General features: G+C 42.4%; 1 protein-coding gene across 3 annotated transcripts in view; it reads right to left on the bottom strand.

The window, feature by feature from the left end:
* Positions 1-2763: 2763 nt before the first annotated feature.
* Positions 2764-25956, bottom strand: part of LOC117512205 (solute carrier family 41 member 3) — a 91543-nt gene continuing 68350 nt past the window's right edge. For all 3 annotated transcript variants that reach the window (XM_034172194.1, XM_034172195.1, XM_034172196.1), the window contains 3 exons: positions 16605-16739; positions 15046-15194; positions 2764-3046 (listed from right to left, as the gene is read on the bottom strand). In XM_034172194.1, coding sequence (XP_034028085.1) covers positions 2873-3046; positions 15046-15194; positions 16605-16739 — 458 coding nt within the window. In that variant the 3' untranslated portion in view covers positions 2764-2872. The remainder of the gene's footprint in view (positions 3047-15045; positions 15195-16604; positions 16740-25956) is intronic.

Genomic DNA, 25956 nt, shown 5'->3' with positions numbered 1-25956 from the left:
TCGCCTGTGAGCACTCCTTGTGGGAGGAGTCGTCCAGCCCCTCGTCGGAATTCCTTTGTCTGAGAAGTTGCTGAGAGACTGGCGCGTTGTTTGATCAAAATTTTTTCTAAACCTGTGAGACACATCGAAGTGGACATGGTTCGAAAAATTAAGCTGGTTTTCAGTGAAAATTTTAACAGCTGATGAGAGATTTTGAGGTGATTCTGTCACTTTAAGGACTTTTCACGGTGCGAGACGTCGCGCAGCGCTCTCAGGCAGCGTCATCAGCCTGTTCAAGCTGAAAACCTCCACATTTCAGGCTCTATTGATCCAGGACGTCGTGAGAGAACAGAGAAGTTTCAGAAGAAGTCGGTTTCAGCATTTTATCCGGATATTCCACTGTTAAAGGAGATTTTTTTTAATGAAAGACGTGCGGACGGATCCGCGCGTCGGGACGCAGCCGACGCGGTGCGGCGGCACAGGAAAAACACCTCCGTGTTGATAACCATTTGTAAAATCCAGGCGGCTTTTGATGGCTTTCAGTGGAGTGAGTATATGAGAAATTGTTTAACAGACAGGACATGTTCCAACTTGTCCTTAAGGCTTTCAACAGAGGTGTTTTTCCTGTGGCGGAGCGTCGCGGCGGCTGCGTCCCGACGCGCGGACCCGTCCGCACGTCTTTCATTAAAAAAATCTCCTTTAACAGTGGAATATCCGGATAAAATGCTGAAACCGACTTCTTCTGAAACTTCTCTGTTCTCTCACGACGTCCTGGATCAATAGAGCTTGAAATGTGGAGGTTTTCAGCTTGAACAGGCTGATGACGCTGCCTGAGAGCGCAGCGCGACGTCTCGCACCGTGAAAAGTCCTTAAAGCGACAGTATCACCTCAGAATCTCTCATCAGCCGTTAAAATTCGAACCGTGTCCACTTCGATGTGTCTCACAGGTTTAGAAAAAATTTTGATCAAACAACGCGCCAGTCTCTCAGCAACTTCTCAAAGGAATTCCGACGAGGGGCTGGACGACTCCTCCCACAAGGAGTGCTCACAGGCGAATGACGTCACCGACAGGCGTGGAAAAACTCACGCATGCGCACGAGGGTTCAAGCATGTCTGACGTAAAAACATATGAATGAAATCCATATAGTTTTTGAAAAAAATAAAAAGGACCGTAACTTTATTGACAGCCCTCGTAAAGGAGGGAGAACCTCCACCTCCAATCACACACACTCGTGCAGCTCCTGGTCAACCACTTATCTGAGTTGGGGTGTGAGGCGAAGCCGTCACTGTCACACCAAACGCCAATCCTCCAGATAAGGAAACACTCCAGGAAAACGGCTGCAATAGAAGTTCAGGTTAAACACACACAGTGTCAGTCAGCAGAGAAATTACCTGAATGGTAGTTGATTTCTCGGCGGGGAGGTGGAGTTGCAGTCCGGCCTTTATGGTGGTGGTGATGAGAAGTGAATGAGTGACAGCTGGTATGGATGATGAGTGACAGCTGTCACTCCTGGTTGCTCCGACACCCTCTCGTGCTTGAAGCCCGCACTTCAAGCAGGGCGCCATCTTGTGGTGGTGGGCCAGCAGTACCTCCTCTTCAGCGGCCCACACAACACCATTAGTGCACTTAACTACATGGCAAGCCATAATATATCAGATATTTGTCAAAAATTCTCCTAAAGACAAACATGGTTGAGTCAACAAAAGCTAGCTGCCTCTAGCAGGCAGCTGCCTGGCACACTAACTGCCACATAAAATGACCATGGCCCTAATTATTCATAACTTTATGGCTTAAAATGGGATAAGTAAGTATCAAAATTTGCTCCCTGTACAGCGGTCCTAAACAAGGACGCTAACTATATTAAAAAAAACCAGGCTGTGAGCATATTTACGTCTGTTAAAGTTGGACAAAGCATGAGCTTCTGTGAGGAGTGACTGTCTTTTAGAACCACCCTCAAGTGGTTGTTCATGGAACTGCAACATTTGCCACTTCAGCGTTTGCTTCACTTTTAAGTACCGAAGGTTGGTATGAAATGTACAGTTTAGCCACACTAAAAGTAAACTACCCAAAGTGAGAAGTGGTCAATAACAGAGTCAAAGCCATAAGTAACATTCCAACAAACCAACATTTATGGAGGGTGCAGCTCACCATGAAGTTATGATTTTGGGGGAGAGGAGGGTGTGGGGCAGCTTTTTGGGGATGTTTGCCTGTAATGTGATGAGGTCATAAAACACTGATCAAATTTTGAGGCGGAGGGGCAACATTATTGGCCCAGAATTCTATTTTGCTGTTTGATAAGGTCATACTAAAGGTTAAACATTTTAGCGATTAGGATTTAAGTTATCAAATGCTTTTGTGTCAAACATTTTAGCGATTAGGATTTAAGTTATCAAATGCTTTTGTTTCAGAGTCCTGTTCTGATGTATTGCGGACAAACAGATCAACTACGGTACATGACCCCTTCATTCATCCAGCGGGTAACAGCCTCTGATAAAAAAAATGTCCAACTACACAAAATTCAACAACTCTCATGTTGATGCTGTGATTTTACAGGGAATTGAATTTTTCTCAGATGAAGCCAAAAAGATGAGCAGAGTTGGAGCTCACAGCAACAATCTCAGTTGTAGTTACAACAGGATGCCCAAAACAGAAACAGGAATTATCCCGTTCGCAGTGTAGTAACAGAAAGAGAACAGCTGTTTTTTCAGAGGATTTGGTGTGTTTTACATCAGGAAAAATAAATAAATAATAATTCTGTAAAGATTCCTTCCTTTGAACGAACCCAGATGAAAGTGCTTTATTATCCAACCTAAAGCATTCCCCTTTAAACAGAACACAAGTGTTGCAGCAAAACAGTGGCAGGATGAGAGTTGGAGGTTAAGACAGATAATTTCAGAGAAGTAGACCCTGAACCAGAGACACACAGCGAAAGCAGAGCGCCAGGAAGCCAGTGCCCAGCAGGTCCCCCAGGGCTGTCAGGTAGGGAATGGAGAAATTGTCAGGGTCCAGACTGCGTCTCCACATCAGGCGCACGATGAGGTCGGCCACATAAAGGAGGATGCCCACCTGATGGCAAAAACACAAACGTCACACAATTAATGAAAACTAGAGAATGACACTCCAGAGACTGCTAAGCCTGCTGCCACAAGGACAGTGTATTAGTGGGGAAGGTGAATCCTGGGTCTGACCTTGAATATCTTAAAGATCACTCCAGGTCAAATTACATGTTGCAGATTTTTAGCCCACATACGTCTTCCTCTCCATGTCTAATGTAACCACTCTTTTCTACTCTCCTATTTTACTCTTCCTTTTCAGATATTTAGATATACCTTTATATACTAGCATAGTTCCACCTTAGAATTGGAATATAATATATAAGATATACCTTACTGAATTTTCATGTGCCTACCTGAACAGTTCAGCCAGCAGAAGAGATCAAAGTTTGAGGGGCCTTGACTGTAGCCTTCAAGGTCAAATGCAATGAACACATTGAAAGCCCACATATGACTTTTTATTCACCTCTAATAGTAACTATGGGTGTACCAGGCACCGTTTTGCCTCAATCTGCAATAAAAGTTGGAAAGACCTTGATTTTGACCTCCAAGGTCACTCATGGTCAAATGCAATGGTATCATATATCTAAAGCACCTAATGTGTGTCTGTCTGTCCTCCTCTGTATATGAGCGGGTCCACACCCATATATGGGGAAAGAGGTGGAGCATGGGTGAGACCATATCAAATCAAATCAATTTTATTTATATAGCGCCAAATCACAACAAACAGTTGCCCCAAGGCGCTTTATATTGTAAGGCAAGGCCATACAATAATTACGGAAAAACCCCAACGGTCAAAACGACCCCCTGTGAGCAAGCACTTGGCAACAGTGGGAAGGAAAAACTCCCTTTTAACAGGAAGAAACCTCCAGCAGAACCAGGCTCAGGGAGGGGCAGTCTTCTGCTGGGACTGGTTGGGGCTGAGGGAGAGAACCAGGAAAAAGACATGCTGTGGAGGGGAGCAGAGATCAATCACTAATGATTAAATGCAGAATGGTGCATACAGAGCAAAAAGAGAAAGAAACACAGTGCATCATGGGAACCCCCCAGCAGTCTAAGTCTATAGCAGCATAACTAAGGGATGGTTCAGGGTCACCTGATCCAGCCCTAACTATAAGCTTTAGCAAAAAGGAAAGATTTAAGCCTAATCTTAAAAGTAGAGAGGGTGTCTGTCTCCCTGATCTGAATTGGGAGCTGGTTCCACAGGAGAGGAGCCTGAAAGCTGAAGGCTCTGCCTCCCATTCTACTCTTACAAACCCTAGGAACTACAAGTAAGCCTGCAGTCTGAGAGCGAAGCACTCTATTGGGGTGATATGGTAATATGAGGTCCCTAAGATAAGATGGGACCTGATTATTCAAAACCTTATAAGTAAGAAGAAGAATTTTAAATTCTATTCTAGAATTAACAGGAAGCCAATGAAGAGAGGCCAATATGGGTGAGATATGCTCTCTCCTTCTAGTCCCTGTCAGTACTCTAGCTGCAGCATTTTGAATTAACTGAAGGCTTTTCAGGGAACTTTTAGGACAACCTGATAATAATGAATTACAATAGTCCAGCCTAGAGGAAATAAATGCATGAATTAGTTTTCAGCATCACTCTGAGACAAGACCTTTCTAATTTTAGAGATATTGCGCAAATGCAAAAAAGCAGTCCTACATATTTGTTTAATATGTGCATTGAATGACATATCCTGATCAAAAATGACTCCAAGATTTCTCACAGTATTACTAGAGGTCAGGGTAATGCCATCCAGAGTAAGGATCTGGTTAGACACCATGTTTCTAAGATTTGTGGGGCCAAGTACAATAACTTCAGTTTTATCTGAGTTTAAAAGCAGGAAATTAGAGGTCATCCATGTCTTTGTCTGTAAGACAATCAGTATCATCTGCGTAACAATGAAAATTTAAGCAATGCCGTCTAATAATACTGCCTAAGGGAAACATGTATAAAGTGAATAAAATTGGTCCTAGCACAGAACCTTGTGGAACTCCATAATTAACCTTAGTCTGTGAAGAAGATTCCCCATTTACATGAACAAACTGTAATCTATTAGATAAATATGATTCAAACCACCGCAGCGCAGTGCCTTTAATACCCATGGCATGCTCTAATCTCTGTAATAAAATTTTATGGTCAACAGTATCAAAAGCAGCACTGAGGTCTAACAGAACAAGCACAGAAATGAGTCCACTGTCTGAGGCCATAAGAAGATCATTTGTAACCTTCACTAATGCTGTTTCTGTACTATGATGAATTCTAAAACCTGACTGAAACTCTTCAAATAGACCATTCCTCTGCAGATGATCAGTTAGCTGTTTTACAACTACCCTTTCAAGAATTTTTGAGAGAAAAGGAAGGTTGGAGATTGGCCTATAATTAGCTAAGAGAGCTGGGTCAAGTGATGGCTTTTTAAGTAATGGTTTAATTACTGCCACCTTAAAAGCCTGTGGTACATAGCCAACTAATAAAGATAGATTGATCATATTTAAGATCGAAGCATTAATTAATGGTAGGGCTTCCTTGAGCAGCCTGGTAGGAATCGGGTCTAATAGACGGTTTGGAGGAAGTAACTAATGAAAATAACTCAGAACAATCGGAGAGAAAGAGTCTAACCAAATACCGGCATCACTGAAAGCAGCCAAAGATAACGATACGTCTTTGGGATGGTTATGAGTAATTTTTTCTCTAATACTTAAAATTTTATTAGCATAGAAAGTCATGAAGTCATTACTAGTTACAGTTAAAGGAATACTCGGCTCAATAGAGCTCTGACTCTTTGTCAGCCTGGCTACAGTGCTGAAAAGAAACCTGGGGTTGTTCTTATTTTCTTCAATTAGTGATGAGCAGTAAGATGTCCTAGCTTTACGGAGGGCTTTTTTATAGAGCAACAGACTCTTTTTCCAGGCTAAGTGAAGATCTTCTAAATTAGTGAGACGCCATTTCCTCTCCAACTTATGGGTTATCTGCTTTAAGCTGTGAGTTTCTGAGTTATACCACGGAGTCAGGCACTTCTGATTTAAGGCTCTCTTTTTCAGAGGAGCTACAGCATCCAAAGTTGTCTTCAATGAGGATGTAAAACTATTGACGAGATACTCTATCTCACTCACAGAGTTTAGGTAGCTACTCTGCACTGTGTTGGTATATGGCATTAGAGAACATAAAGAAGGAATCATATCCTTAAACCTAGTTACAGCGCTTTCTGAAAGACTTATAGTGTAATGAAACTTATTCCCCACTGCTGGGTAGTCCATCAGAGTAAATGTAAATGTTATTAAGAAATGATCAGACAGAAGGGAGTTTTCAGGGAATACTGTTAAGTCTTCAATTTCCATACCATAAGTCAGAACAAGATCTAAGATATGATTAAAGTGGTGGGTGGACTCATTTACATTTTGAGCAAAGCCAACTGAGTCTAATAATAGATTAAATGCAGTGTTAAGGCTGTCATTCTCAGCATCTGTGTGGATGTTAAAATCGCCCACTATAATTATCTTATCTGAGCTAAGCACTAAGTCAGACAAAAGGTCTGAAAATTCACAGAGAAACTCACAGTAACGACCAGGTGGACGATAGATAATAACAAATAAAACTGGTTTTTGGGACTTCCAATTTGGATGGACAAGACTAAGAGTCAAGCTTTCAAATGAATTAAAGCTCTGTCTGGGTTTTTGATTAATTAATAAGCTGGAATGGAAGATTGCTGCTAATCCTCCGCCTCGGCCCGTGCTACGAGCGTTCTGGCAGTTAGTGTGACTCGGGGGTGTTGACTCATTTAAACTAACATATTCATCCTGCTGTAACCAGGTTTCTGTAAGGCAGAATAAATCAATATGTTGATATATTATATATTATATCATATATATAATATATTATATCATTTACTAACAGGGACTTAGAAGAGAGAGACCTAATGTTTAATAGACCACATTTAACTGTTTTAGTCTGTGGTGCAGTTGAAGCTGCTATATTATTTTTTCTTTTTGAATTTTTATGCTTAAATAGATTTTTACTGGTTATTGGTGGTCTGGGAGCAGGCACCGTCTCTACAGGGATGGGGTAATGAGGGGATGGCATATGACCCGAGGAAGACAAATGAAACCTGAACACAGACAAGCTCAGCTAACAGGTTTCACCTTGGTTTGGGTGTTTGTTAAATCATATTTTGGGGGTCTGAGTGGGGGTTCTGATGCGATGCTTGGACACATTATCAGTGATGTTACCAGGGGTCATCAGGCGTTTCGGGTGTGTTCAAACAACACAACACACACTCACCCAGGTGACCTGGCCAGAGTTAATCGGACCTCAGCCTGCCCCCACAGCAAACCATGGATGGACCTGCTGTCTTCAACCAGAGCCATCGGGATGCTTTCTCTGCTGCGTCTGTGATAGCATAGATGGCTATTCTTCATCTCCCTCTCTTGATTCCCTGAGTAGTGTATAGTTTGCAAAGGGACTGATCTGCAAAGCTGCAACACCCAACCTCCACGGAGCAACAGTTGTTCACACAGGTTTCTATTCTGCTCAATAGCCTCCTTCACCCAATCCTCCCATGGCACAGTAAGCTCAAGCATGATTACTTGCTTCACTGAGTCAGACCACAATACGATATCTGGCCAAAGTGTGGTCTCTGTGATGTGTGGAGGAAACCGCAACTGCTTCCCCAAGTCAGCCACCAGCTTCCCAGTTGTGCACAGTAAAGAGCAAGAAAGGTTGATTTCTAGTGGATCTTTGATCGTCTTTGTCCCTATTTGGCAAAGCAAATGATGCTTTTGGTCGTTTCTATTTTCCGGCAGCTGTTGAGAGTACTGCAGATGTTATGGGCTATTGACCAGAGAACTTGATCATGCCTCCAGGGATAGGAGCCTTCAGTAAGAGGCTGTTAGCATGCCTAGCAGGCCACAAAGAAGACATGCTGGTTGTTCTATGAGGACCCAGCAGTCCAGGTTAGATGGCCTATGGAGTACGCAGCATGCATCCATCTTCCAGACATCATTCCATGTGATCGTATCAAATTATATTATTGAAATTTATGACCCGCTTATTTCATTAATCGTCGATTAATGATCTAAAGTCACATATACTAACACTGTTAGCATCCAAAATTACATCACACCATGATTCCACATGTCTTGGCTTATGCCTTCAGGGAATTAACCACACAGGACATATGACAGATATCTGCAATAAAAATGCTAAAACAAAAGTTGTCTTCACAGTAGCTGCTGACAGTTTCAAACACACCACAGCGTCAACACATGAGCTGTCACTTGTAGCGGCCACGCCCCTAATGTGTCAAGATGAATGGGATTCAGTTAACATGAGAATGGACATGGATGATGTCTGAAAGACAATAAATACAGACTTAAATAATATCACTGGATTTGATGCTACATGTATTTTAATCTAAGTTTTTCATTTCTTCAGCAGAGTACTGAACAACAGCACATTTAAAGTGGAGATGACACTTCAAAAATTAGGGAAAAACTGGTATAAATAGCAAAATATACATACAGTATAGTAAGTTGAAAGTGTTTTTATTCATTATCACTGAAAAATAAAGTTTGTACAGCTTCTCAAAAGTGTGTTTATTGGAAAGCATGCTTGCAGCGCTCCTTCAGTGGTCACGTGATGCCGTGACATCACAGAATGGAGAGTCCCGTCTTTGTCTGTTATATTAACAACAGAAACAGATGGACCTCAGCATGGACAGTGACGAGATCAAGAACTTTTCTGACTCCTCTTCAAGTGTGGATTATTTCTGACTCGGATCCTGAGGATGTCGCAGCAGTGATTAGACCCTGCAGATTGGAGCTGTATTTTTCGGACGAACATTCAAACCAGGATCATTCTGGCAGTGAAAATAATGCCGACGGTGTTTATGGCGGAGCCGAAGCAGAGGCAAGAGACGTGCCAATTCTGATGGATTTTGAAAGGCTGCAGAATATGGAATGGTAAGGGAGGCTTTGATTTTTGTTGCTGCTGTTTGTAACACTCTAATTACTGTATAGCATTTTCGATTCGAGCGTCTGTTTACTGCCTTTGTTACTGTTCCGGAGCCGCGACAGTGTAGCTATTACTTGCGGACCACCGTCAATACCCTCGGGTTTTTGCTGTTTTTGAGTGCCTGGCATTGCATTCATCCGTGTTTAGTTATGTTATTTTCACAAAAGAATGGGAAATAAATGGCGAAAGTTTTGAAAAAGATCGCCGAAAACAACAGTGAACGTGCCGGGGCTGTGTTTACATGCCGGCGCCGTGTTTACTACATAAGTTCCTTGATCATTTCAAGATTATTGTGAACATATTATTTGGGGTTGACATTTTATGTGTTCCTGTGAGCGGTGAGAACATGGAGACGGTAGAGGAAACTGTCTGCTGTCGGGAGCAAATGTGTGTGTGCGAGCTCAGGGAGCGGCAGCCAGACATTTCGTGCATCACACAACAGCGCGGCTTTCTATCAATCTGCCTGGACTTGAAAAGGCTAAAACCTTTCGCCCTTGTGTTTGTGCAATATGCTGCGACACACTGGTCAGGCATTTCGACAAACAAGTCCCTGAGAGCTGTGTTTAATCAAAGTTTCTGCCACTAAACAAAGTGTAAACAACGGCCGCCAGGCGCACAAGCCGATACGGTCTACACGTAGTGACGTATTTTAGGCTTGGTGCTCAGCAGAAAGCTGATCACGGGGCATGCACATTTTTCAGTGGCGGGACATTCAAATGTTATATATAACGGGAGAACCGCGTACACTTTCCTAAAACGTTTAGGTTGACCGAATTATATAACCTTTGTTACATGTAATAAGACTATGTTGTCTTTAAGTGTCATATCCACTTTAAAGCTGATAATCACTGTTTTCAAAAAATAACAGCACCATGGGCCAGTACTTTTTTAAACAATTCTTTCTCTGACTAATATAATATGGTCAATGCATTTATTTTATCTTTTGCATTATACATTCTATCCACCATGTATTTCCTCTATTATTCTGAAAACACACATATGCCTTCCTATTCATGTTTAATAGTAACTGTCTATCTAACATAATGTAGCCATTATAGAAGATCAGAATCTGAGTGACTTTAATTTTGACCTTCAAGGTCACAAAAAGTCTAATCTGACTGGGATATTCTGAAAGCCAACATGTGACTTTGTGTTATTAGGAACTCTGTGCCCATTGGCTCTGATTCTGTGGAAAATCTTTGGAAAAATGTTCTTATTGCACAAGGCCAAAACTGTGACCTTGAGTTTGACCTCAAGGTTATTTAAGGTAAAGGAAATGGTTCCTACTCCATCTTGAACTCAGTTTAGCAACAAAGTCTTGTGAAAAAATGACAAGTTAAATTTTGAGAAATCCTGCAAATAATCCAATCAGTCAATACCAACTTTGTGAGGCTGTAACTGACAGTGGATCTTCGGGTTGCTTGGTGAATGCATGTGTCACCCTTTTTGACTGAGTAGTCAGGAAAATCTTCAGTATCTAACAATCTAGTTTCAAGAAACTCCAAAATGTCTCATCTTAGACGCTGACAACCACTTAGAGGAAAAAATGGTGAAATGTACTGAACTATTAACATGCGGAACATGAAATAAACATGTGACCTTTCATCTCAGTTCAGATCGAATATGCAACTTCATCATGCTTCATGAAATCCCATTAAATGTCCATAAGTGCACCAAATAATACTGTCCATTTCAGATGAGTGCACCTAATATTCACCGTTTACTTGGCATTTCGTGTGCACCAAAAATATAACAATCTCAGGGCACTTACAATCTTTAAAAGATTAAAACATAACAAAATTAAAATAATTTGACTACAAATAAAAACACAAAAGAAAATAACAATACTAAAATTGACTCAGAATACCTGCTTAAAATAATGTGACTTCAACTGTCTTTTAAAATTGTCCAAATCAAGTAGTTTGATATGACTAGGGATAGAGTTCCACACTTGTAGGGCTGTCCACGTGAAAGCACGAGTACCAACCTGGGTGTTACACCTGGGGACCTTCAGGTTGAGTTGACTGCTGGAGCGTAGTTGTTGCAGTGGATTGTGAACCTCAATCAGATCTTGAAGATACGTTGGTCTGAGTCCGTTAATGCACTTGTAGGTCAGCAGTGCAATCTTGAAGGATATGTGGAATGACAGTGATAGCCAGTGCAGGTCTCACAACAGAGGTCTCACATGATCGTATTTTCTTGCACCATATACCACACGAGCAGCACAGTCCTGAAGCTTCTGCAGCTTGCTCATGACACATTTAGGCGCCCCATACAGGAGGGCATTCCAATAGTCAATACTAGAGGTGACAAATGCATGGACAACCCTTTCAGCAGCTGTTTTATCAAGATATTTCCTAATTTGCTGTATCCGCTTGAGTTGGTGATGTCCCTTCTGACAGATGTAATTAACATGGTTTGTCGTTTTGAGATGCTGGTCAAACACACCACCAAGGTTCTTCAGGGAACGAACTGTTTTAATAAATGAATCTCCTACTTTGATATCCTGAATTGTCACTTTAGTCAGTTGTTGTTGAGTTCCAAGGAGCATGAATTCTGTCTTCACATCATTGATTTTCAAACAATGGGACAACATCCATGCTCTGACCCCAGAGATGCAGGCATAGAGGCTGTTAACAGCATCAGTCTGTGAACTGTCTTCACGAGACTTGTATGACAGGTACAACTGATGGTCACTGGCGTACCTGCCAACCTGGACTACGGGCAGATGCTTCTGGATAATGTCATACAGGGAGCACAGGTATCCCAGGAACACAACTGGACCAGCACAACTTCCCTGTGGGACACTGTACTTCAATCTGTAGCGATCGGAGATGACGTTGTTGATGATGATAACGCTCATTCCTAACCTGGAAGTAGGACTGGAACCAGGCAAGCACATTTCCTGATATGTGAAACTGGCTTTGGAAGATCTCAGTATGTTCAAGCTCACCAAGTCAAAAGCAGCAGATAGGTCCAATAGGACCAGTAGTGTCACCTTCTGAGAGTCCATAGCATTGATGATATCTGAGTGGATCTTCACGAGCAAATTCTCTGTACTATGGTAGTCCTTGTACGCAGAGTTCCTGCTAGAGAATCTGTTGATCTGCCTCAGGTGAGGAACATACTGTGTGAGACCGGCCTTCTCTACAAGCTTGGACATGTAGCACATGTTACTAACCAGTCTAAAGTTCTTGAAAATGAGGTCCAGCCCCATCTTCTTCAACAGTGGAATAATCAGCGCAATCTTCCAGCTGCTGGGGAAGACACCTTCTCACAGGGAAGTGTTCAGTTCACTATATCAGTGATTGGCTGAATGAGTACATCAAGACACTGTTAGCTCAATTGTCCAATAATCACAGTTTCCAAAAGCTACAGTTATGTGTGTGGTATGCCTTGGGGCAACTGTTTGTTGTGATTTGGCGCTATATAAAAAAATTGATTGATTGATTGGTATCAGGCCTGACCCAAAAAATAAAAATATCTGAGATCTCAGGAAAAAAAAAAAAGGGGGGGGGGGGGTGGATCCTCCGAACGATGTGGGAAATCTGTTTTTTGTCCTACCACCCTCTTCGGAGACAGGTGGATTGCGTAGACATCTCAGGTGGCATCCACTCCTTAGATGACATGGCTCAGTCCGTGGGAGCAGATTGTACCAATACCCCCCCCCGCCAGGATATTCTTCATAAAATAAATTCACTCTCCTGGGCTCAAAAGTTACAGGACCAAACTTCCACAACACTTTGTGCATCTACAAAACAGATTTAATGTTCAAAATCATGGCTCAAAGAACTGTTTCACGCATTCGACAGAGGGAATGTACAGAGAAATTTACCTCGCTCCTTGTAGGTTCATGCCGTGAAAAAAAAGTGACTCAGCTCTGAGCTGCAGAACAGCACTACGGTGCATTCAGGGTAAATGCGAAAAACCAATACTGAACAAAAATTGCAATGTTTGAAGGAAAAAATAAAAATAAAACAGTGACTTGGACAAAATAACCATGGGTTACACATGAATGTTCAAATGTGCAAAAAGGGTATCACACCACATCATGACAGCCATGTATCAGTGCACATTGTGTATTATAGGTTGTGAAAGTATTCTCTGGTTTTCAACAGATATGAAATTTGAGATTAACAGACTGCCAGAGACATCAGATGAATTTAACAGATACCAAAGGACATGAGATCCAGCTGTGTGCTGCGATAATGGCGAACATTGCCATGTTTTGTCCCTGTAGTGACTCTCAGCTTTGCTCAAACACAAACAGCTATGCTCACATTATTGTTGAGAAGGAGGACGTAACCATGGCAGAACCATCACATATTTAAAGTTTGGTCAAATCTTGATCTCATTCCTTTGATAAAGTAGAATGGAGTTTTCTTAAATATACTCTTAAAGCATTTGGGTTTGGTGAAGGTTTAATTAGATGGGTGAGTGTTATTTATTCTGAGCCTAGGGTGGCAGTTTTAAACAAAGGGACTGGGATCACCATTTTTTATTAAGGTGGGGGACAAAGCAAGGGGATCCTCGGAGTCCCCTACTATTCATAGTATTTTTAGAACATTTAGCAGCCGCAGTTAGAAATGATAAAAGCATTAGTAATCCATGGTATTAGCATTAGTAATCCATGGTTCGGAAGAGCATAAAATGCTTCTGTATGCTGATGATATTTTGTTTTTCATGAGAGATCCTTCCTCTTCAGTTCTAAAGGTTTTATACACAATTGACAAATTTTCAGAATTATCAGGCTATAAAATAAATTGACAAAAGTCAGAAGCTATGCCCGTGTCAAAGGGATGTCTCCACCCGCTCTTTTCTCCATTCCAGTTTAGGTGGGTTCCTGCTGGAATGAAGTATCTGGGTATTAGGTTATGCTCAGAGTTGACTAACATAATCTCAATAAATATGGAGCCATTACTACAAAAGCTGAAAATGAAGTTAGATAAGTGGAAATTGTTGAACCTTACTCTGTGGGGTACAATTAACACCGTTAAAATGCTGGTTGCTCCTCAATTTAATTATATATCAATGATGATACCAATAACAATAGATAACACCTTTTTTAAATGATATAATGTACTAATTAGAGAATTATTCCAGCAGTACCGCAGTTGTGCCTGTTGGGAGGCAAGTCCTTCCTGCCCCCTTCATCTGCGAAAGAACTGTTTGGATTTTTGATGGCTGCATTTATAGTGGCCGCCAGATCAATCCTACAGATTTGGAAGAGTCCCCATAGGCCTAAACTAGAGGACTGGATTACACTGATGTCAGAGACTGCGGCCTATGAGGCATTCATCTCCAAAGTACATAATGTCTATGATAAAGGCAGCAAACCATGAAAATATTTCACATCATTTTTTAAAGAGAAAGACTCTGCTGTCATCAAAATACCATGATTGTGCCATTGATTATTTTGTTGTATGCACATTTTGTTGTTTTTTTAATTTTGCTTTGTTGCGTTGTTTAGAAACTCTTGGTTCTGTGAAAAAGGAAAATTAATAAAAACTTGAATGACAAGCAAAATCTTGATCTCATTATAAACAACCGTACGGGCCACTTTGCATGTTCAAGCTTCAAATAATCATAATAGTTGTTCCATTGCTGACAACCGTTTTCCAAGCACAGCAACAAGCTGTCAAGTAACAAATAGTTTGTCCTACCCACTACTTTCACTTCTTTCTGGAACACAATTAAAAATCACCATGTTGGTACTTAAAGAGTTTTTGTCCATAAAACTGAGCATCATGCATTAAGGCAGCTCCGATTACATACGCAAACATTTTGTGCCATAAAAGTTGCAGTAAATGTGCATGGGTTCAGAATGCAGTCCAACATTAGAAGGAGAAGAAAAGATGCTAAGGTAGGTAAGGAAGGACATCGCTCAGTCAGCTCAACAACAGTAATTACATCTCACCCGTGTGTGGGTGGAGGTATGCATTTTAATTTAATACTCTTAGTACTTGGAAGGTGGGACCATAACGGCATGTGAGTGTCAAAACCTTTACCTGCAGCAGAGCAGCACACAGGTAGCAGATGGTGAAGACTATGGTGATGGGTGCTTCATCTCCCTGGAGCAGAGAGATGGCGAAGAGGAAGACCAGGTGACCAGGGATGACCAGCAGCAGGAGCACACGTGCTGACTTAGAGTTCACCCCTGAGAGACAGAAGAGGATCAATGTGATTATTAGAAAAAACAAAATAAAAAAATGTCCAGGTGAGGCACCAAAACGTCGTTGAATCGTGAGATTCAATGAAGTGATACAAATATTTGACAGTGAAATAGAATACAATAGGGTCCATCAAGTAGCTGGATATTGACACAATTTTTCTAATTTTGCCTCTGAAATGAAACAATTAAGATGTGTCTGTAGGACAGAGTTTTAGCTTGAATTCAACCAATAAATTAACCCATTTACTTTCTAAAAAGTTGGGACAATATGGAAAATGCTAAAAATGCTGCAATTCTTACACTGACTTATTTTCTTTGCAGACAGTATGAATCTAAGATATTTCTTTTTTCTGGTCAACTTCATTTCATTTGTTAACATATCCATTGCTGCATTTAACACCTGCAACACTAAAAATAGTTGGGAAGCTGAAGCATTTACCACTTTGTACTGGTGCAATTCCTTTTGACAACACTTAGATATCTTGCTCTTGAGGACACCAATCGATGAAGTGTTTCAGGTGTTCAAACAAACGAAAGTTACTGTTCAGCCACACAGAATGTAAACGACCCAAAGTCAGAAGTGGTCAATAACGGAGTCGAAGCCACAAGCAACATTTCTTAACCAACAAATTTCCAATGTCCCAGTTTCATTGAATGTAGCAGTACTGATGGAACCTGTCTTTCATCATATAAAGCCCACCCCATATCAAATAGATGGCTGTGATTGGTCCAGCCAATTTTCCACAGAAATGCATTCTGTGTCAGTAAGAAAGGACAGAAGAATCAAGGGCATCAAATATACTGTATCCACACTTTGGAATGTCCACCCCCCTTTTTTTTTTATTAAAGTTGGAACGCCCACCCTCAAATAAATTAATTTTGTGACCCCAGCACATCTTAAAAAGGAAAAAATTAGTTTTCACAATGTTTTTCTCATCGCTTCTGCATCTTGCCTGTGACATCACCACCAATGTGCGTTAGTACTCACATGACAATGACATCAGCTTGAGCATTTGCAGTAAGAATTCTGCACAAAGTGGAACAGATGTGGCACTGTCTGGCACCAAACGGGTGAGTTATTTGTGATTTATTTATTTGTGATGAAATCAGATATTTTATTGACATATATGGAGGTTTGGGCATTCCGACAAATGCAATATTGGCCACGCTTGTGCATCTTCCCACCTCTTCAACAGATGCGTGAATGAGGTAAATATGAACTCTCAGATTCATCTGGTTCTGTGGCTACAGAGAAATGACCCATTATGAGGAATAAGCATAAAACTGCTGCTTATCTTTAATTGTTTAATAGTGTTTTCAGAATCATTCCACGGTGGTTCTTAGTGTACACTGCCCAACGAGGTGCTGAGAGAATTTACATGCAACCGTTCTTACCTGAGGAGAAGAAGGTGATGCAAGGGTTCGGCCAATGCTGCCTCATTTTATAGGGCAGCACACCTGGGATGCTCCAGAAGTGCAAGTAGGTGGAAATTCTGCTGGCCTGGATGGCCACCAAGTTACCACCCACTCCTAGACAGAGGAGGACAAAACAGACTCAGTGATTATGTGGGCACATTAATGTGAGAGATGGAAGGAAGGGAGCTTTGAACAAGTGATTACAGCTGTGGATCTTTAAAAACATCAAAACCTACTGTGTGAGGGGGAAAAAAAGTTTCATAAAAAGCAGAAGGGGACGCTTTTCCAAACCTGGCATTGATTTGTAACAGCTTTACAAACTGAAACAAAATGTCCTTACCAACAAAGGGCACAGTTTACAATCAGTACAACAGTTTTACTCAAACTTTGACCTTTTTAATCCCTGTCGGCACACACAATTTCAATTCAATTATTACTCAGGCTGGATTTACCACAAACAGAATCCATTTCAATAAGATGGTAAAGATGTCATCACAGCATTGCACAGAAGTTCAACCTAATAGTTAAGAAACACAGCGACGCATGTACTGGCAGAAAACAAATTTTTCAAGTCAATTTATTTCAATTTATTTCCTTTATATAGCGCCAGATCACAACAGAGTTGCCTCAAGGCGCTTCACACAGGTAAGGTCTAACCTTACCAACCCCCAGAGCAACAGTGGTAAGGAAAAACTCCCTCTGAGGAAGAAACCTCAAGCAGACCAGACTCAAAGGGGTGACCCTCTGCTTGGGCCATGCTACAATCATAAATTACAGAAATAATTCACAGAACAATTCACAGACGAATATACAAGAATTGCTGTTGGTGTACTGGACAGGAGGATCACCAACACAAACACAACTCCCATCTCTGGATGGAGCTGCACCTTAAACAGAGAAAAAACAGAATCAGGCATCAGAAAGACAAAAAATACTGTATAATTTGCCAGCATTAATCAACAAGGAAAACAGAAGAAATACTAAGGTGATTGCCGGCCACTAGCTCTAAGCTTCACTAAAAGACCCAGAATTTAGGTGACATTGAGGCCGCGGCCCACTTCAATTACTAATAACATGAATTAAAAGTGTAAAAAGCGTAAAACAAAACTGCACCAGTATGCTAGCCACATGAAAGGGAAAATAAGTGCGTCTTAAGTCTGGACTTGAAAGTCTCCACAGAATCTGATTGTGTGGAGGGAGATCATTCCACAGAACAGGGGCACGATAAGAGAAAGCTCTGTGACCCGCAGACTTCTTATTCACCTTAGGGACACAAAGTAGTCCTGCACCCTGAGAACGTAAAGCCCGGGCCGGTACGTAAGGTTTAATTTGGTCAGCTAGGTAGGGAGGTGCCAGTCCATGAATAATTTTATAGGTTAGTAGCAGAACCTTAAAATCTGATCTCACTGGGACAGGAAGCCAGTGAAGAGACGCCAAAATGGGTGTAATGTGGTCAAACTTTCTGCTTCGTGTCAAAAGTCTGGCTGCAGCATTCTGAACCAATTGGAGACCCCTAATGCTAGACTGCGGTAAACCAGAAAATAGAACATTGCAGTAGTCCAATCTAGAAGAGATGAACGCATGGATCAGGGTCTCAGCATCAGCCATAGACAGCATGGGACGAATCTTCGCTATATTTCGCAGGTGGAAGAAAGCAGTCCTAGTAATATTTCTAATATGGAGACCAAAGACAACGAAGGATCAAAAATTACCCCAAGGTTCCTCACTTTGTCAGTGTGATGTATGACACATGAGCCTAGGTTGAGTGTTAACTGGTCAAATTGATGCCGATGTCTCACTGGACCAAGAACCATCATTTCAGTCTTTTCAGAGTTTAAAAGTAGGAAGTTTCTAGACATCCAACTTCTCACTGATGCAAGGCAATCTTCTAAGGATTTTATGTGAACGAGATTACCAGCAGTTATCGGCATATATAACTGAGTATCATCTGCATAGCAGTGAAAGGTAATCCCAAAATGCCGCAATATGTGCCCAAGGGGTGCTATATAAAGGGAGAAAAGCAGGGGGCCTAAGACAGACCCCTGAGGAACCCCAAATTTCATGTCACTAAGGTTAGAGGTAGTGTTACTGTACAAAACACAGTGAGAACGACTGGTCAAGTATGACGTCAGCCATGCAAGGGCACTCCCAGTAATCCCAAAATGATTTTCCAGCCTATCAAGTAGAATATGATGATCCACTGTATCAAATGCAGCACTGAGATCTAACAGCAACAGAACCATAGTGGTGTCCGAATCCATTGTAAGCAGAAGATCATTCACTACTTTAGTGAGAGCCGTTTCTGTGGAATGATATTTTCTAAAAGCAGACTGCAGCGGCTCAAAGAGATTATTCTCAGTAAAATAATCTACAAGCTGCTGTGACACCACTTTTTCCAGAATTTTAGAGCAAAATGATAGATTTGATATCAGCCGATAGTTTTTCAATACACTAGGGTCAAGATTAGGTTTCTTAAGTAATGGTTTAATCACTGCATATTTGAAACGTTTAGGAACAGATCCAGAAGTTAAAGAAAGATTAATAATTTCCAGCACAATCGGCCCAAGAGTGGGCCACAGGTCCTTAAACAGTTTTGTTGGTATAGGATCAAATAAACAGGTTGTGCTTTTTGTTGACGTTAGGAGTTTCGTCAGCATGTCTAGAGAGATAGCATCAAATTCTGTAAATCTAGGTTATACCTCAGTAGTGACGCCCACCTCAATAGCAGGGTGTAGTGGCTGGGTTAAGGCATGCTGGGATATGTTCAACCTAATGTTATCTATTTTCTTCTCAAAGTAATCCAGGAAATCTTGTGCTGTAAAAGGAGAGCGAACTACAGGTGGTTGTCCATGAATAAGTGCTGCCACCATGTTGAACAAGAACTTTGAGTTATGCTTGTTTTGTTGATCAAATCAGAGTAATAGGTCCGCTTTGTAGCCAGTAGTGCATGCTTATAGTCTAAGATAGCATCACGCCATGCAAGGTGGAATACTTCTAATTTTGAACGACGCCATTTCCGTTCTAGACCTCTTGCTTTATGCTTGAGGTCACGCAGGTAATCACTGAACCAAGGTGACTGTGATTTGGGGGAGCGCGGTTTCAACACAGGTGGTGCAATCATGTCGAGTGTCATTTGAGCACTGAGTTTAAACTATCCACAAGTCTGTCTACTGACTGGGTATTTGTCAAAAGTGAGGCTAAGACATCAGGCAATCTAGCTTCTAGTTCAGTCTTAGTTGAGGAGATGATGCATCGCTGTAATGATAAATAAGGTTGTTGTTCCACTAAACACGGCAGTGAAACTGTAAACTTAATAAGTGAGTGATCAGAGACCACTGATGTAAGAGGCATGATGTCAATATTCATGACAGCAATACCAGATCCAGGGTATTTCCACTAATGTGCGTCAAATCCTGAATGCGTTGCCAAAATCCTAATGCATCCTCCATGAAACAAACTCCATGAAATCATAAAAGTTCTGACATGATACACTGGTTGTGCAAAAATCATTACAGTGTCTGTCCAGGGGGAGCCATAGACTCATCCACTTTAGTCTGTGGAAGACAGGGATAAGCACCAGTGCCCAATGAGCTGCGGGGCCTATATAAGACGTACGACACTCTGAAATGAATTAAACTAAATAACAAAAAAGAAAGACAATATACTGGATTGAAAAAAGACTCAGCCCCTTTAATATAACAACTAACTAATTACTTTTACAGTCAGTTAATTACAACATGCTGCTTGTACAGCAGCAGCAGGATGACTAACTGACCATACGAGGGTAGGCTGAAAAGTTCTAAGGCTGACTATGATGCAGTTGTCGAATTGAACAAATTCAGGGTTATTTTTCTACATAGTCTCCCTGTAACTCCACACGCTTCTTCCAGCGGTGCTTGAGTGCTTCGATTCCCTTGGCATAGAAGCTTTCATCTTGAGAGTCAAAATAGTCCTCAACGGCAGCCATCACCTCATCATTGCTCCGATAGTACTTCCCAGCCAAGTTTTTTTCCAGGTTTGGGAACAGATGAAAGTCCGAGGGTGCCAAGTCAGGGGAGTATGGTGGGTGATCTACCAGTTCGAATCCACACTCGTGGATAGTGGCCATGGCCACTGTTGACTTGTGAGCTGGGGCATTGTCTTGATGAAACAGCACCCCTTTCGTCAGCTTTCCTGGTCGCTTCTTTTTGATAGCCTCGCGTAACTGTCTCAGTAGGTTAGAATAGTACTGTCCATTTATGGTTTGTCCCTTTTCAAGATAGTCCATGAACACAATGCCCTTGGCATCCCAGAAAACTGAAACCATGACCTTCCCCGCAGACGAAACGACCTTGGCCTCCTTTGGAGGTGGTGACCTTGGGTGTTCAAAGTGGTGAACCCAACACTCATCCTGGGTACGAAAACGTTCCATGTAATTGGCTGGATTCTCTTCAAATTGCGCCAAGTTTACCTTCGACATGACTAGCCTGGTGCTTTTCTGATCAGGCGTCAGAAGACGTGGCACCCACCGAGCTGACACCTTTGACATTCCAAGTTCTTCATGCAGAATGTGTTCAGTTCTCTCACGGGATATTCCCACAGCATCTGCTAGCTGATTAATCATCGATCGTCTGTCGTCCATCACCATTTCATGAACAAGGTCAATGTTTTTCTGGGTTGTGGCTGTTGCAAGCCTCCCAGACCTTGGGTCATCTTCAAGGCTCTCTCTGCCCCTCTTAAATTCAGCTGCCCACTTCTGCACTGTAGATATGGAGGGAGCTTCATCCCCTAATGTAGCAACCATATCCGCATGAATGTCCTTGGGCTTTAACCCCTTCTTATGCAGGTACATCGTACATCTCGTACGATCATCATGTACGACCATCATCGTACATCTCGTACATCTTCACTGAAAACCAAGAGCCCTACTGTGACAATCTATAGCGCACAGTCTGAAGTGCACAGTTTACATGCATTTGGTGCATGTCCATCTCAACTTTGTAAAGTTGCTGCTCCTGTTTTGTTCGGGGTGACCACAGCAGATACAGTCAGATTCACATTGGTATTTGGCACTCAACTTTGTAAAGCACACGGCAAAAAAATCAAAGAGCAAAGTAAGGTCTGCAACTTACTTTGCACTTGATGTTACACCTTAGTTTGGCTGAAAGGGATTGTACATAGGCAATTAAGCATAGGTGTGTTTGACAGCAATCAGAGTCATGTGTCTCTCACCCTATGAATGCTGGGATAGGCTCCAACCCCATGACCCTTAATTGGAGTAAGCAGGTATAGAAAATGAATCAATGGACTGTTAAAAATCATAGCAGTTTTACAAAAATCATCTTAATTTTGCCTTTGGCAAGACTATATGTGCATAACTCCATGATATCAAACACTGATCTAGATCTTTACCTCTACAGATGTTCTTTGGGAAATTGAAAACACTTGTAAAACACAAGTAAAACAAAATATTGGTTTACATGCACAGCACTGGAGAAAAATAGATAAATTGTTGTATGGCTGGGGGGGCCTGGCTGCCGGTTTGTTTGCCTTTTGTGTTTCCTCCCAGGTGGCGTGCATTTGGGACTGAGTGGCTGTGTTGCTGAGGCTGGTAGGACTTCACCCTGATCACCTGCGACTCGTCAGGACTCACAGCTGAGGTGCATCTGGAGGGATTGGAGTATGTTGGCATTTAAGACTGAAGTGCACAGTGTGCATTTGCCAGAGACTCGACCTTGTGACCAGACGGGTGAGATCGTCGTCTTGGGAGCCATCTCATCAGCAGCGGACGCTGAGAATGTCCAGGTTTGATGCACGGTCTGTGAAAGAGGAGAGGGTGAGGTCTCACGCTCGTCAGCACACTTCCTGAGGTACGTTGGATTTTGTGACTAACAGTTATACAGTCAGTAAATGTGGTGTCCCTCACACCTTATTGTATTGAACTGTATGTTAGTCATGTATCAGCTTCCACTGCGGTGGTGATTTGTGAACGGGATGTTCCATGCCTGCAGGTTGGAAGCTGATCAGTAATCAAGCCAGGAAGTGTTTGCTGTTTGTACACCTTTAAGTGTTCTGTGTGTAGAGTGTGGACTCACATAATGGTTCCTTCTTTCACAGACTCGGTTGTTGCGGCCACCTGGGGGGTGTCGGCGGGGTCCTTGGGTCCGAAACAGCTTCTGGCTCCGGACCGTTAGCGCTGCTGGGAGCGCACCACGCCAGACCGCACCTTTTATTATTATTATGATCACTGTTATGTATTAAATTCAGTTAAGCCTTTGTACCGTGCTCTGCTTATTTCATACTGGGTCCTTCAAACGCTGGTCGGTTCTCCGAGCTGCGTCCGACACATAACATAAATAAGTAAAATGGGAAATTGAAACCAGAGTGATGAAGATAGCATTTAGCTGAGGGGAATGCAGTGTGTGAGAAAGACAGAGAGAGAAACAGATGGTTAGAGAGAGACAGCATGAAGATAACGGAAGACAGGCCGAGACAAAATGAGAAACAGTGATTGCTGTCGGGCACTAGCTGTGACAGTACTGTGGATGTGCACTATTAGTGGTTTTTGTCAACCTTTCTCCTATAATCAGCCAATCCCAAAATGCCAAACCACATATTCGGAAGGGTTTTTTTTTTTTTTTTTTTTGCTTCACGATGTCTCAATCCATTTTCCACCAAACAGCAGTGTGAGTGAAACTCTGTCAGGCTGCGAGGTAGCGAGGCACTGACAGAGGCTGGACGCAACATGCAGACTCACAGGCAGGGCGTATGAGTAAAAAGGTAGGATCTTTAATGCTGACAAAGGTACGGTACACAAGCAAGCAGTCAACAGTAGTGCAAAAGTAACAGGCAAGGGCGAGGCAATACAATGTGGTCCAAAACAAGCAGGGTCACTATGCGGGCAGACAGGGCATCAGAGCAGAGGCAAAAAGCAGGTTAAAAAAAAAAAAAAAAAAACAGAGCAGGGGTCAAGATATACGGCTAGGCAAACAACTGAACTGTGACATGAGCTGGTAAGTGACAAAGTCGACAAACAAGCACAGAGGAAGTGAACAGAAGCAGTTTAAATAAGGACAGGTGGTAATTGGATAATGAGATGCATGTGGTGGGAGAAGGATCTGGAAAGGAGGTGTGGTCAGGTGAACCCAAGAGGGGAAAAGAGAGGCAAGAAAAGGAGTGAACATGGCAGACAGACAAAGACGAAACAGGCATGTGCAAGAGTATAAGTGCATGAAAGAGGCAGACAAAAACAGGATGAGTCGCAGGTGTAAGTGAGAAGTAAAAGCATTACTGACAACAGGGCTTAATTTGAGGGGGAGCAAGCCGGAGCACGCTCCGGAACCTCGGACGCATGCTCCAGAACCTTTAACGTTGGCTCTGCCAGCTATTTATACTGGATCCGTGATCCACCACCTCTCTTGACTAACAAAATATAAAAAAAAATAACCGCGATTGCTCTCACTGCCAATTACACCGCCGCCCTCCTGTCTGCTGTGCTGAATTGCGCCAAATCTGGCAACAGGTCCAGAGGCTACGCTCGCTGTTTTGATCCGGATGTTGACCGTAGCCGCAGAGCTCCGTGGTCACCAAGAGAGAATTCTTTGCGGGTCCCGCATCCGTACACCCGGAGGCAGTGAGTGAAGGGAGAGCCACGCATTGTGTTCTGCGTGTGTCTGTTTATAATCTTCTCGCATAGAAGAAAAAAGAGTTTACACAAGAGAGAAAAGTGAGAAAATGTTAATGCCTGTTTGAGAAAAGTGTGTAGTGAGGGGTTTTACAGCCTTAAAACATCTATAATAGCGCTACTTCGTGGATTTCGTGTTGCGTTCACACCGGGCGCGATCAGACGCTACAAATTCGTGGGGGTCGCATGGCGACGGACGTGCCTCCTTCGCCTGGTGTGTCGCTCTGCTTGGGTGTACTTTCGCTGCAAAAATTCACCCCGGTACGTCATCAAATAGGAGGAGCTTCCATTCCACTCGGCGTCAAGTCATCATGACGGACCTTGATCACACGGAGCGAGTTGTTGTGAAAAGCTCCCAATACAGAGAGTATCATTATTTGATGCAGGAGCTGCGTCTGGATAACGGCCGCTTTCAGCGGTCCTTCCGCCTCTGCGGGACCCAGTTTGAGGACCAACTGTCCCGTTCACGTGCACACATGTAAACAATAAAAAAAAAGAAACTCTGCTTGCTGCAGCTCACTCTTCCCCCCAAAAACTCTGTCATAATTGTGTTTAGAAACCAGTCACCATTTGTTTTATTATACATCTGTGTAGTTAATAAAATATTCTCCACACAGACGATTCACTCGCGCGCGCACATAAAAAAAAAAAGAAGAAAGAACGAAACTCTGCGGCTTGCTGTGAGGCTGGTCCTCGCTCTTTCCCAAAAAACTTTGTCATAATTGTCTTTAGAAACCAGTCACCATTTGCTTTATTATACATCTGTGTAGTTAATAAGTAAAGTAATGGATGATTCCCTCGCGCGCGCACGTAAAAATAAAAAGAAAAAGAAACTCCACTCCCACTGCTGTGGTGCTGCTGCTCGCTCCAAAAACTGTCATGATTGTGAAATAAAGGACAAAAGAGACATAAGTCCTGCTCACAGGCTGCTACCAGATACAGGACATGTTCACATCTTCAGTCAAACTCCAGACATCTCCACGTCACTACATATTCAGTCCCTGATTGGTCATCGCGGCGCGAAGAGACGAAAAAGTTTAGATTTTTCAACTTGGGGAGGAAGGCAACATGACATGACGCGACGCAATATCACGCCACAAACGCGCAAAACGCTCAAAATTGCTTCACTCACGTCGCGCTGCGCGGTTTGGTGCCAAAACGCGTCCTTACATAGGGATTACATGGCAACCTGTGGCTGCAGTCGCTCGCGTCGCGCCCGGTGTGAACGCGGAGAACGTAACTCCCGCGATAAACGAGGGACCACTGTACATCATTAAACAGGAATTTGTACTCTATCCGGATTTGGTGTGACTAGTGTTATTAATGCCCAATTTATTTTCGGTGTGTTGTTCGCAAGCCCCCCCCCCCCCTTCTTTTTTTTTCTGCACCGGAGCCACCCATCCTCTGCGCTCCGGGACCTCCCACTTTACAAATTAAGCACTGACTGACAATGACAACTAATGGCTACACAAAGGAAACACAAACTGGCAATACAAACTAGAACAGAACTGAGAATCAAACCATCTGAAAATAAGTACTGAAACAAAACTACACAGGAACTGATAAGAGAACAATAAGAAAATAAACACTAAGACAAAACCAAACTGGAACTCACTAAGACTAATAAAACAAAGTGGCTAACCAAACAATAATACCCCCATCACACAT

The sequence above is a fragment of the Thalassophryne amazonica genome, chromosome 6, assembly GCF_902500255.1.
Source record: "Thalassophryne amazonica chromosome 6, fThaAma1.1, whole genome shotgun sequence".
In the NCBI taxonomy this organism is placed as follows: Eukaryota; Metazoa; Chordata; class Actinopteri; order Batrachoidiformes; family Batrachoididae; genus Thalassophryne; species Thalassophryne amazonica.
The sequence above is the reverse complement of the archived record's forward strand: the minus strand, read 5'-3'. Positions and strand labels throughout refer to the sequence as shown.